This window comes from Strix uralensis, chromosome 1 (assembly GCF_047716275.1).
Source record: "Strix uralensis isolate ZFMK-TIS-50842 chromosome 1, bStrUra1, whole genome shotgun sequence".
Classification (NCBI taxonomy): domain Eukaryota; kingdom Metazoa; phylum Chordata; class Aves; order Strigiformes; family Strigidae; genus Strix; species Strix uralensis.
Window position 1 is genome coordinate 102,820,551 of NC_133972.1, and position 14,038 is coordinate 102,834,588.

The following is a 14,038-nucleotide window of genomic DNA, read 5'->3' on the forward strand; positions in this document are numbered from 1 at the left end:
TCACTTACAAATTGAGATTACAGATCATAATGATTTTTCAGTGTAGAAAAAATTTAACAGTACCAGAAAAATATAACAGATTAGTTCAGTTAATGCCTCCTGCCACTATATAGAGAGTTATCAGATAAACTTACCAGTGGATTTTTGTATCATTAAGTTTTTACTACAGTTTTTAACCAACTTTTATGTTAACAGTGATTAGGAGTCTATTAGCACTTAAGACTTTCCACATCATGATCCAAAAACTTAATTTCTTTTTTTTTCCACAAATCTTTACAATCTTCATTGGTTTATACATTTGTTTGTGTCTTGTAACCATACAAGACCACTACACTTTGAAAAATCAGTTCAAGTTATGTATTTTATCACATATCTTAAAGCTAGAGATTCTGTAGTAGAAAGTTTAAGAAAAACTCACTTTGGTGATTCTTGTTCAGATGACCTGTTAAAAAAAAAGAACCCAAACAAACCAGTAAATGAATTTATGTTAAATCTTCAGGAAAACAAGATCTAAACTCTAATAAAAAAAAAAAAAAAACCAAAAACAAAAACCTGCATAAAAGCCAAAAGGTGTGCTCACAGTAAATTAAAGAATACTTAATCCTATGCTGAAAGTCTGAATCAGACAATTATGGAATTTATGAAACAGTCCACAAAAATCCCAGGACAGCTCTAACTACTCACTTCCAGTTTTGGCACAAGCCCAACTACAGACAACACACATCTGCTACCGCAACTTAAACTATGTAGGAGTTTACAGGGGTAATTATTTAGCAAGGCACACTACATCATTTAAGAAAGTTTTAGATGTGGATCACAATGACTACAGATATCACTGACTGCATTTTGTAAAACGTCAAACGTGTCAAAATCTTTATGTATTGGTAACAAGAAACTAGCATAGGTGGCTTCAGAAGCATGAAGTTTCTAACACTTATTCTCATAATGTCAGAGCAGAACACATGCTGACGGAGAACTTTAAGACAAAGCATAACTAAAGCAGAAGCGATTACACAGATGAGGATAATCTAGCACAGAAAATAAAACAAAATTTGCAGTACATAGCATTTATCAAGGCATTCAGTTAGCTTCATCAGAAATCACATGAAACAGTGAGCTAAACTATATTACACTAATTAAAGCAACAGCTGCAATACTAAGATAAATTCGAAAGTAAAAGTTGTCAAAAAGGTGCTTGCAAAGCAAAGTAAGTTTAAGGCAGATGAGATAGCTTTACAAATTTAATTAACTAGTGACCAAAAAACCCAGAGTGATATAAGTCCATGCTGGAAAAACACAAACATGAAGTAGTTTGGTTTGAAGGTACAGTTGTTAAATTGTCAAGTTATATGAGGCAATTCACAGTATACAATTAAATTTTCAGGTTTTGTTCTCTAAAACAACCTTAATACTAAGAATTATGTACTACATTTTATCAAAACTACAGTAAAAATAGCAGCATTATCAGTCTAGCTAAATTTCCTTATATGTATTCTACAATATGAAGAAATTCTTCCTTGAGAAGCAGAGACGGTGAAGCTTGATTCCCTAAGAATTTGTGGACGTTTGGGTTGTGTGTACATTTAATTTTTTTTTAAAGCACTAAACTTCTTCCTATTTTACTGCAGTCATGCCCCCCTTCTGATTCCACTGACATCCACCCCCACTCTCCCCCTCAACCTCTGATTCCCCTTGTTAGCATTCCACATAGTATTTTTACCCCCTAAGTGCCAGCAGTGCACAACATGCACTCACTGCCTGACCAGCCCACAGCTAAATGGAACAGACAACTACTGAACTCGTACTATAATTGCTCAGTGAGAAGAGAATGTCAGTTTAAGGGGGTTTTTTTCTGCCTAGTCACTGACTTTCATTAATCTTGTAGAAAACTTTGCATCTTTGAAACTCGACTCCTACGTTAGATTTGACTGCAATCGTCCAAATGTTGTCAAGTGGGAACACAGGCAGATGGGCAGTGCAATGACATAAGCCTTATTTCCTTAGGAAGTCATGCTAAAAATAAAGAAACATTAAATTTATTTTTGTTTAAGCTAATTGATTTCCTTGTGAGGCAAAGAACAACAAAATTGTACATCTTTTCCATGTTTTACCACAGTAGAGCTATAGCTCTATTATCAAATTCTGTGTAGAATTCCAGTTGCCATAAGTTAACCCTTTCAAAAGTCTTCACCAAAAATTTACACACACAGAATTCCGATTCAAATTGATGCAATGTCTTTATTTTAACATATTATCTCCCCTCTTTCCTCCCACTATGCGAGGTATTTTGAGACAGAAAAAACACAACTTGAGCTTCCATTCATATACTGTGTATAAACATACAGCAAGTTTTTCATCATCTCAGTAATACGTTTTGAGACTTAAATGTGGGATATAAATTCTTCGTAATATTTGCTGAAGGTTTATATGTTGAAATATTGCACTTTAATTCAAACACATCAGCTCTGAAAGAGTTACTGATTCATTCTGTAACCTTTTAAAGTGGAAAAAGGTAACCAAAAATTTGACCTACATAGCGACCAAATTCAAGGCTCAGAAGAATTCATCAGGGACAATGCAGCTCTGTCTTCCTAAAGTCCTTGGTAGCTCAGCATGCTAGAGCTGCAGAATTTTGCTCTGCAACTCAGTTAAACAGTGTTTCCAGCATTTATTTACTCACCAGTATGATAAAGTACCTTAAACATGAATAACTAGATGACCTTTTCTATCTATACAGCATTCCACATTTTACTAATCTATATTCCTCATTTCACAACATATGACAAGCACCATATTTTAAGTCAGTAAAACACAACACTCACCACACCAGCCATTCAACTTTTTCATCAAGAAAGAGAGCCCTTCCTTGCAAGGAGATTAAGCTTTCCATTGGTGCAGCTAACAAGCAAACACTTTAAAACTGCAGGTAATTTCTCTTCCTTACTCCACAATATAACTAAAATGATGCCATTTCAATCTTTCACTCACTATGGATTGCTCTGTTGGCAATCATCTTCATAATAAAACTCTTTACGTTGAAAAGTCTAACTCTCCTCTCTGTCAGGAGGACAGAAAGGAAAGGTCTTAAGGAAAGACCCCTCCTCCCCATTTTGGTGTGCCCTACCAGGGAATTCTGCTATTCTGAGAACTGAGAATGATAAACTACAGTGGAGTAAAACCCCAAGAGAAAAGGGACAACTGAAACAATAGCACTGTAGCAAAACTCCCTCTTCACAAACAACTGAAGGAAACATCTGTAGGTTTTGCCCTTGCGCTGTTCTTGATGTTCTTAAAGCTTCTTTTATTGTAACACCTGCAGGGCTGGAGAGATAGTGTGCCAGCACTTCCATTATCACCACTTTTCTGAGAACTCGCCATTAAAACTGGGATTATTCTTCATACCCCAAATAAGTGGAAGATATTTGCAGCAACACCTTTTTGCTGCCTTTAGAGAAATGTATATACAGATTGTTCAGCATTTCTATGAACAGAATGACTATGTAAGAAGGCCATGTAGATTCTTTGTGTTGCACACTTAAGATTACCATTACAGAAAAACTTGAGGACTTCAGGGGATACACAAGTTTTCCAGTGGTTTTCTATAAATTCCAAACATTCACATTTGTAAGCTGCTGCCATCACCCATAAAAGGATACTTTCAGTTACTCTACATTGCCTCTATTGACCATATTCCAAGTTTACTGACTTTCCATGAAAGTTTCATGTACTCTGCAACGGCTTGGTTTGCTGCAAAATTTGCCTTGTCACAGATTTGCAATTCAATTTTGAGACTTTCTTTTTGGATGTGAAATGATTGGTTTTTTGAACTGGCAAGAAAAGTGTAGTACATTTTAATAAGGATATATATAAAAAGGAATGTTTATATGTAAGCAAAATATATACATGTACTATTTCCATGTATATTTGAGTGGAAGAGCACAGTAAAACTCAGTCTATCAGTAGCAGTCTTAAAACCCTAATTTGAAATTAATTGAAATTTTCTCAGATCTATTGCCTAGTATTAGAAAGACATCTTCCTTGAGAAAGGCTGAAGTACACAAACAAGGACAACAGACTCTTGTGAAACGCAGCAGGTATTGTAAGAACAAGGACCTGATCACATCTGTATATGATAGGATGTATAGGATAAATAACTTAGTTTAAAATGTTTTATTAAATTATTTGCAATTTTCTACTAAGAAAGTAGTTACTAGGACTTGGCTGGATATCTCTGAAGTGTACTTTCATCAACAGTAACGCTTTCAAAATTTTGTTGACAAAAGGAATTACATTTTAGTCAAAATAATGATGTGTTCCCATAGTACGTTCACCAAAGCTCACTATGCAGCTACAGTTTATTGTATATCAAAATGGTAAGCTGAAAGAATTGAACAAATACAGCATACGTTCAGGAAATCTATTTTCAGTGCAATACCTTCACCAGATGATGCATCACACTTATACGAGGAGCGTATATGCACTTCCAGAAATTCACAGCACAGTGCAAGTGAATTTCCTTTTTGTATACTAGTTCATCATTTCATTTCCTTCCCCTCCAACTCTGGGACTGTACACATTATGCAATCTATATCACCAGATAGTTTTAGAATACAAGTTAAAGAGGTTTATAGCTTTGCGAGTATGTTTAAGAGAAAAGTTTATGCAGGAATATGTTGCATTTATAACAAGTAGGATTGTAGACCTAAAGTAATTTAGGTTGGAAGGGATCTTGAGAGATCACCTAAACTCTTGTTCAAGGAACAGCCAACATCAAGGCTGGATGAGAGTGTTCAGACTCTTGTCATATTGCGTTTTGAGGTTCTCAAAGGATGAAAACACCTCCACCTTTCTGTCAATGTGTACAATGGTTTAACTAATCTCAGTGTGATTTCTTTTCCCACCATCTTTTGATCATTTCCCTTGCTGTAACTTGTGTCCATTGGCTCACATGTTTTTGCTGTGCACCTCGAAGAAGAGTTGGCTCCATATTCTTGATAACCCTCTTCTGGCAGAGTAAGGCAACAGTGTGACACAACACCTCCTCACCCCCACCCCAGCCTTCTGGTTCTCTCTCTCATACATCATACACTCACATCTATGAATAACTAGCCAGATTTACCTCACCAATCAATGTATGACTCTAAATATAAGATTTATAATGCCTCATCTGTCAGTAAGTTTTTCTTACTGACTGATACTATACCTTATCACTTAGAAAAGTGTTTTACAATAATCTCCTTTCTGGTTAAACAGAAAATTTCACAGCTAATCTTTTCTGTTAGGCCACTGACTCTACTCTAAAAAACTACCAAAACACTTATTCCTACGCAGTCTGCTGTTCCAAACCAAACAGACATCTTTGGTTTATTTAATTACGGAGTGAACAAGAGACACTGAATACAGTTCAAGTAGCAAGACCCTACACACAGCTTTATCAGGTTACTTTTTCAAGCCAATAATCCAGTTATTTTTTCCCTTGAGATAGCACCTTATATACATAGTTAAATTTATATATTCTTATTAAGTACTCTTTCCACTCAGGAAAGTTTGTTCAAAAAATAAAGGCATCAAGAGGGCCAGCAACAGATATATTAAACCACTCCAAACTATTCCATCTATAGTATAAAAAATGTTTTAAAAAGCACAAGCCCTTAAACATGAATTTACAAGGTCAAAAATAAGCTGTTCCTCATACAAAGGAGAAATTGGTCCCGCACAGGCAACATGAATAAGATTATCCTGAACCGCATGGAAACCTGTTTGTTTCAGTAACCCTTTGCATCTAACACCTTGTCCGAAAGAAACACCAGCTTGCTTTAATGAGACAACATTCAGTTAGGGGGCAAGCGTGGATGTTGGCAACAATGCATGGTCTTCCCACAAAGCCAGATTAAAACCTTAAATCCATAAACAGGAAAGAGTGGAGGATACTCTTCCCTCTTCATAGTAGCTGGTGGAAAACCATGCAGCTTCCTGTAGCTGGGTTCTTGGAGGTTAAGAGCATTAAAGAACACAGTGGTTTTTAGTTTTTATTTCTTGTCATTCATTCATTCACTTTCATTTCTCATTGCACTGTGAAGTGTGAACATCTGTATCACACCTCAGGCACCAAAAGATCCTTGAGAAAAAGGAAAGGAGCATACAGGGAAATTTAAAGTTTAGAGCTCCTTAAATACTACTTGGTTACACGTCTTTATGTTTTCATGGCAAACCTTGGACCTTGGTATTTTAAGTTCACCAAGTGTTTAAAATGCATATTACCAAAACATTTATATCTACAGATTTTTAATTTACAACAAATACTTGAACATAAAGAAAGAAGCAAACTTACTTTAGTCATTTGAATTTTCACTTATTTACTTGAAGGTAAAGGGTAAGCTAGTTTCTTTCAAGTTTTTTTTCTGTTCTTGTAACAGCTCATTGGTGAAGAATCCTACACATGAACTACTGAGCGTGATAAGCATTTTTTTTTTCCTTAAAGATCTCAATACTGAGACCCAGAACTTGCACTGGGAATGGACAATGCAGCCTTTCAAGACAAAACCTAATATCTGATACAAGATCAAGCATGTCAGAGTACTTGATTCTAAAATGTAATCAGTCTATTACCCCAGTTAAAGCCAACTTAGATTTGAAGGTTATTGCTTAAATCAAAGATATTTTGCAACTTTCCAACCTGGTCTTGAAACAATGTCACATACTTCAATATGACTACTTCATTTTCACTGTAGCCTTTTGCCCTTAAATGACACAGTAGCATATAGATTGCATTAGTGTCATAGAAAGGCAAATCAGTAATGAAGATTTGTTCCTCTACACCAGTGAGGCTTTCTTTATTCCAAATTCGGCAACTGCAGTGGTACCTTTATCAAGACAGACTGCAACAGTGGTAATCTTCAGATACTATGCCAGGCTAAAAAAAGGAAAAATTATAATCAAAAAGAATTCCCTGCAGAAGTCCATCAGCCTGACTTTAAAAATAACCAGATGTTGTTTAAACCTGTTCCACTGAAAGCAAAAGGTTTTTCTCAAAGGCAACCTCTTCCAGGAGTTCTATGCAGGCTACCTATCAGGACAGCAGATGGTCAGGATGGATTTATGCCAGGTAGCCTGTTGGTATGACACAACTTTGAAAAAAACCCAAATTAAAACAGCTTTTCCACAGAGATAGCTTTAGAAATAATAAAGCCTCACAATAGAACTTAATTTATTTTCTATCTTAAAGGAAAGCCGTAAGACTTCATAACTCTTCCCTAATGTATATCTCCGTGTTTAAGGATATCTGAAGATAAGATATGTAACCTCACAAAACAGAGACACGTTTTCTACTTTGCTTAAAATAAGAAATGTAGTAGGTCAGTAGCAGCTGGTCTTCAAAGAAGAAAATGTAAATCTCTCAAGAAAAATATCTTCAGGGGAACTGAAGACAAGACTAGGGAAAGAATTTTAACTGAAAAACAGTTATCAAATAAGTGCACCTACTAATTAGTATGTTTTATTTCAAAATTATTCTTGAAATCATTTTAAAAACAAAATCATAGTAGTATCATATGCATACACATGCAGGGCATGGGATAAATACAGTGATGACAACACACAGTCAGAAGATAGACTGGATTACCTGTTCTGAACTGCTGAGGTACAGCCATAACAAAGCATGGTATAACACAGAAAGCAACCTATGAGACTTCAGAAGGTTCAGTGTGGGCTCTATGTCTGAGTTAGTGTTAATTTTTCAGTGGCAGTAGCAGTCAGATGAGATGCACAGCAGCAGGGCAACAAAGAGGAGAAAGAACTGACAGGGGAGGCTTTCTTCACAAAGGCTAAGGGAGCCCTGGGCTAAACAAAAATCCTCTTCAAGTCCTCTTCAGCACTGTCTTTGATGACAGGTTTTGTATGCAGCTATGATTTGAGATAGTTGGCTTAGATAGGCAAACCTATTCATGCCCTGTGAATAAAGCTCTATTTAATATATGTTAATTTGGGATTAGAGCAATTTTTTGTCTATAATACATATGTAATAGACAGCTCCAATCTTTTCTGCAGACACTAATCTCAGAGAGAAAAATTGCTTCCTTTCACTATGTCTGAGCCTCAAATTGTACTTGAATGTGAAAGTACCTTAGATAATTTGGGTAGCAGCAGTCAAGCTACACCAAACAAGACTCACAAGCTTGCCCTGGTTTTCTGTAGTTCACCTAAGCGCATGGTTTGCTCTGTTTTCTAATTTTCTTTTTTCCAGTCAGAGTCTGAAAGATATATCTCAATTTCAGTTAGAAGACTGAACATTCACATAAAGCACATTAAAACAATCACTGTGTTTTTCAGAGAAACAATATAACCAATGACAAAATATTCTTGACCCTCATCTCCAGCATGCTCATTTAAAGTATTTAACAGTAAACATAGTTCTAGGTGTTGACATGTTCATACAGTGCATTTAAAGAAACAGAAGAAGGAATGTTAACTGATATGTTTTATGGTCTCTAAACTAAAAGCTGTTCCACATAATTTGTCTTCTAAATTGTGTACTGTTTTATAGAAAGAAAATAGAACTTGATTGATTCCCTTAAGTGAGTAAACACAGCAAGGAATAAAATCAATTATTAAGAAAGTAATTATACTTGGTATTGTCAGGAGGCAAAAAAATGTATATAGGGAAATTAATGCAGGTGTAGGTAACTCTGCCAGCAGTGGTGGCTTCTACAGTTCTGATACCCACCAAGATTCCAAGCATGCCTTGGTAGGGTTAGGTACACAGCAAGTCTTGTTGTACAAGTTTTACCTATGTATTTGTCTCAAAAAGCACTATATCACAACAGATCAGTCTGAAGGCAGGTCTGCCTTGGACCACTTGTCCTTTTGACAAAAAGGACTTAAGACCTTACCCAGGGGCTGAAGGGAAACAGTTGAAAACTATCCCCCCACCCCTGAAATGCTGACAGCAGCCTGAAAAACAGAGAAGAGCCATATCCTGTGCTAACTGCAGCTTGCACAGTCTTGAGCTTCATATACAGAAACTGACATTTCTGTGAACATATTTAGTTTACAAAATCAAGCAGCTGCATGATTATAATTAAGATTTGAGGTTCCAGACATAACAATTCAGCAGCTAAAAATCAGGGTCTTGCAGTTCTTAGCTAGTAATTTCCAAAAATGTTTCAGATTTTTTCATACCAAAGTTATTAATTAGTTATAATTAGCATTAACTAACACCTTTTTTTGATAGTCTCAAACAGGAGGCTAGGCAGTAAAAAGACAGCCCTCTAAAGACAATGTATGTTAGACTGTGAGAAGCTATGCCTGGCTCTCCTCTAATGAAAAAGAAATATTGAAATTGCAAATCTGCTTTTTTCCATAACATGTTTCAATTATGTCAACTCAAACCCACTAGAGACCAGCATGGCAAAAATAGGTAAGTTGGCTTTAAAAAAGTTTATCAGTACACTGCAAGGTGTTTTATAGTTGATATCTAAATATTTCTGAAGTGCGGCAAAAGTCCAGGACAAGTATCCATATTTAATACCAAAGATACGCAAGTTAAACTTTTTTCTTATAAAATAGATTTAGCTGATAGAGTAAGATTCCCTCTTTCAATAAAGCATTTAGGTAAAGAAAGACTTTACTATGCATATATAACTGATTTTATTTTACATCTTTCAACAAGGGGAGTGAGGCAAGTAATAACTACTGTAAGAATATAAAAGAAGAAAAGCTGGAATGTGGACTGACAAACTGTTGAAAACTTCAGTGCAGAGAGGAAACTTTTTTTATTTGTATGGTTACTGTATATTTTACCTCAATTGTTCAAAAGGAAAGTATCAATGACCGTTTTACTTCACAGAATTCTAACAGTCAATATAACAAGGGATCATTCATTCCATGCATTACATTCTCCTTTCAAAACACACACTTTGAACTTAAATTCATCAGATTTATGTAAACATTTTTTCAGTTACCTGCAGAGTATCAAATATTATAAACATACCCAGGAAATCAAGAATGCGTTGAGGATAAGACATATACAAAATTTGGTTTATGAGGTAATAACAGTAATCTTCTCCACAGTAAGCTCAGAAAATAAATGAATGTGCTATTTTCAAAATTAGAACATCCTATTTTCACTGTCTGAGAAACAGCACAAAAGCAGGCTTTCCCACTCCATTCTCAGTAGGCATAGGATAGCTGAAACAGGAAGGAAAGGAAAAAAAAACTACAGGGGAAGAAAAGAAAAAGGAAAATAAAAGAAAAAAGAACACGCTAACTGGCAGGACACAATCCACCAGTCATAGAACACAGCACGGGAACTTAGTTTTCTGTCTACAGTTTCTACCCTCATTATCTCCTCTTATGGTCTGCCTCACTATTTTTAATCAGAAAATACTTCTAAAAGTGTATAATCTGTAAATGTTAAAACACAAGAAAGACATGGCTTCCTATCTGTGACTTCACAACATCTAAAGGCATCACTTTGATATATTATCATAGCTATTACTGACACTATTAGTACTAATGTTCATCTGACCCAGTCAGAAAAATAGAAAAACACTTTAAAACACCACAGTGACAAACTCCAGATGTTAACAAATGTTACAACATGTTAATTTTTCCCTTCTTTCATAGAAACCTCTCTACTGCAATGTAGTAACATTATGATTGTATTAATATTTGAAGAAAACAGTTTAAATCCAGTTTAAAGCTACAGTTAGTAGTTGCACACTATCAGAGGTAGATGAGTCTTATCAGCTTCCATTAATACATTGCTTCTCAAAATACATCTTGCCTTAAAGTCACTAGCAATCACTAGAAACCATTTTCCTTTTGTAACATTACAAAGGAACCTGCATTTTAATATACAGTATTCTCCCCAGCTGAAAGTTTTAAGGTAGCTGTTTTCTCTTTGAGACTGAAAAATCAATGACTTTGCACATTATTTCTGAAGTTAATATTGTGTTAATCTGAAGTTATTCATTAAGAAGTGCCTCTGTAAGATAAGAGTGAAGCCATATATAAAATGTAATATAAGAGCAAACAAATAATCAGCACACAAAGATAGGTGCTTCAAGCCCTGGAAGCAAACTTAGCAGTGGTTAGACCGATACAGGGGAGAACAAAGTTGATCCTCAAGGAATACAGCAAAAATGCCTCGAGGCAAAAAGCAGACTGCCTTTAGAATAGCAATCTACAGTTCCTCCGAGGAAGAAAGAGATTGATGATCGTTAACATTATGTTCTGGGGTTTACTCAAATGCATTACCTCTTTCAACTGATGATGCTGAGCTGATGATGTGGAACATAAGCAAACTCTTAGAAGACTTCAGTAAGTCTCACCACCATCCCCACCCCCACCCCACCAAAAAAGGAGAAGTTTATAACAGGTAGGAAAGGGTTGCAGAAGCTACTAGGAAACAGGATATTACAGTTATGGACAGGCATGCCTTAATAGATTCTCTAATTTTGCTGCCAACTTAACTGCTGAGAATTGTTTACAGATGAAGGGATGGTTTGTTTTTAACTTGTCATTTTGTATCATGGCATTTGCAGTTTAGCAATTTGTCAAAATAAAGCTTATCCAAACACAAAACTGTTTGAACTCGTTTTAATATTATAACCAATGATGATTGTTTTATACTAAAGCTGTTTGGGGGTTTTTTTGGTGTTTTTAAAAAAATCAAAGTAGGCAATAAATTGTTTGCAGAAGTCCTTACCTCCTCTGTGGACTACGGTTCTGAAAGAACTCTGAATCACTGTCCTTTGATGTTGGAGAGCCCTTATATGTATAAAAAACATCCTCCGTTTCAGTAATATAACTAATCTCATTTGTAAGGTTATCTACAGATGAGTGTCGTGGTTTACGAATTTCATGACGTAGTCTAGGACTCCGCCTTAAAAATAAGGAACACAAACACAAGTTGTAAGATCAGAATAATTTATAAAACTTTATCAAAGTGAAATTTCTATCCTATTGCAATCTATGTGCCAAAATCTTTGTGATAGGCCTACAGGTTTTACTTTAATACTCAATTTTTAAACATTTTGTATGGTATACTAGGCAATCACATGCTGCTAGGTTCAGTACACTCAACTGATTTGGTTTTTTCCCCTCTCTAAAATGCTATCTGTATTGTCAAAGTTTTAATCATAGGATAATCCAGGTTGGAAGGGACCTATGGAGGTTATCTAGTCCAACCTCCTGCTAGTGCAGGGTCAACTGAAGTCAAAGCATGCTGCTTAAGGCTTTATCCAAAAGACCTCAAAAGATCTCAAGACTTGAAGGATGGAGACTGCACAGCTTCTCTAAGCAACCACTGCTCAGCTGTCCTTGTGGTGGAGCAGTTTTTCATTATGTCCAGACAGAGGTGCTCTTGTTCAACACACACCTGTGCTTCATGCTCTCACCATGCAACACTGAAAAACCTGGCCTCATCATCTAGTTAGTTGCCTCCTAAGTATTGCTAGGCCATTATTAGGCTTCTGGGAAACCCTTGCTTCTCCAGGCTCAGTAAGTGCAGTTGTATCAGCTTCTCCTCATAGGGTAAGTGCTCCAGCCTCCTGACTACCTCGGTGGCTGGTGACCTTTGCTGAGCTCACTCCAGTTTGTCAGTGTCTGTCTTGTTTTAGTGGACACAAAAGTGGCTGCAGCATTCTAATAAGGTCTAAGGAATGCTGAGCTAAAAGGGGATAATCACTTCCCTCATTCTACTATCTGTGCTTCTGTTAATACTGCCAGGTTGCTATGGACTTCTCTGCTGCCAGGGCACACCAGACAGCTCATGTACAGCTTGCTGCCTACAAAGATTTTTGCAGAGAGTTGCATTGCAAACAATACTGTTGCACTGGGTTCTTCCTTCCCAGGATTTTGCACTTGTCTTCACTGAATTTCTTACAGTTCCTATTGGCCCATTTCTCCAGACTATCAAGGTCGCTTTGGATAGTAGCCCTGCCCCCAAGCTCATTAGCTCATCTCCCCAGTTTGGTGTCCTCCGAAAACTTTGAGCAAGCACTCCATTGCCTCCTCCAGGTCATAAAAATGTTAGGCAGGACAGGTCCCAAGATAGAATCCTGCAGTACTCCACTTGTTATTGGCCTCCAGGTAGAGAATGACTCATTAACAACTCCTCTCTGAGTCCAGTCATCCAACCATTTTTATTTTTTTTTTAAACCATCTTCTTGTTCACCTTTCCAGAACATAATGTCTTAACTTGGGTATAAAATTTTGGCAGAGAGTATCAAAAGCCTTGCTAAAGTTGAGGTGACACCCACTCTTTTGTCACCATATATATTTTCAGAATAACAATGACTAAATATATAGGTACACACTACTTACTTACTCTGCTACAGCACATACAACTAGAAAAGGTAAGAGGCTGGAAGGTATGGAAAAGGCTGAAACCGGATTTACCAATTAGGGGTAACAGGAGGTGATCGAGAAGGAAGGCTTTTGGTCTCTAGATGCTCAACAGATAAAGATCGTCTCATAGATGGGTTCCAAACCATCCCACCTATAACTTTTCTGCAGTACTGGCTGTTTACAGACCTGAAAAGAAATAAAAAACTGTATGTGAATTATTTTGCATAGAAAACTTAAATGGAATAAAATATGCTTATGAAAGCAAATTTTATAATTCATGTGTTTTAAAGAGTTCCCTGTGTTTACCCCTCCTTATTTATGCATTTATATTCTCACAGACCCGTTTGCTATCCTTCACTTGTGACAATAAAACTATTTGTTAATCCCTGCTACAATGCTAATCACAAGCCTGGGTAAAAATAACTTTTTCTGAGAGTTATTTTTAACCCAATTGTGTTTAAGAAAATGGAGGGGAAAACAGGAAATTTGGTATGTCCTATTGGCACTGAACTGACTGCCTGACAAAACACGGTTCAGATACAGGCAAAAGGTTTTAGGTGTTCCCTGCTAAAACTCATAAAGAGGTAACAATTCACTAATGGCTTCACTGAGCACAGCACTACTTTGGCCATCTACCTGCTGCCTCAGCAAATAAGAGCTACAACAGACCACTCACTATTTCCAGAAG

General features: G+C 36.4%; 1 protein-coding gene across 3 annotated transcripts in view; it reads right to left on the bottom strand.

Annotated features, from left to right (window-relative positions):
* Positions 1–14,038, bottom strand: part of PTPN3 (protein tyrosine phosphatase non-receptor type 3) — a 136,288-nt gene that overhangs the window by 39,755 nt on the left and 82,495 nt on the right. For all 3 annotated transcript variants that reach the window (XM_074875510.1, XM_074875519.1, XM_074875528.1), the window contains 3 exons: positions 13,402–13,536; positions 11,708–11,884; positions 419–442 (listed from right to left, as the gene is read on the bottom strand). In XM_074875510.1, coding sequence (XP_074731611.1) covers positions 419–442; positions 11,708–11,884; positions 13,402–13,536 — 336 coding nt within the window. The remainder of the gene's footprint in view (positions 1–418; positions 443–11,707; positions 11,885–13,401; positions 13,537–14,038) is intronic.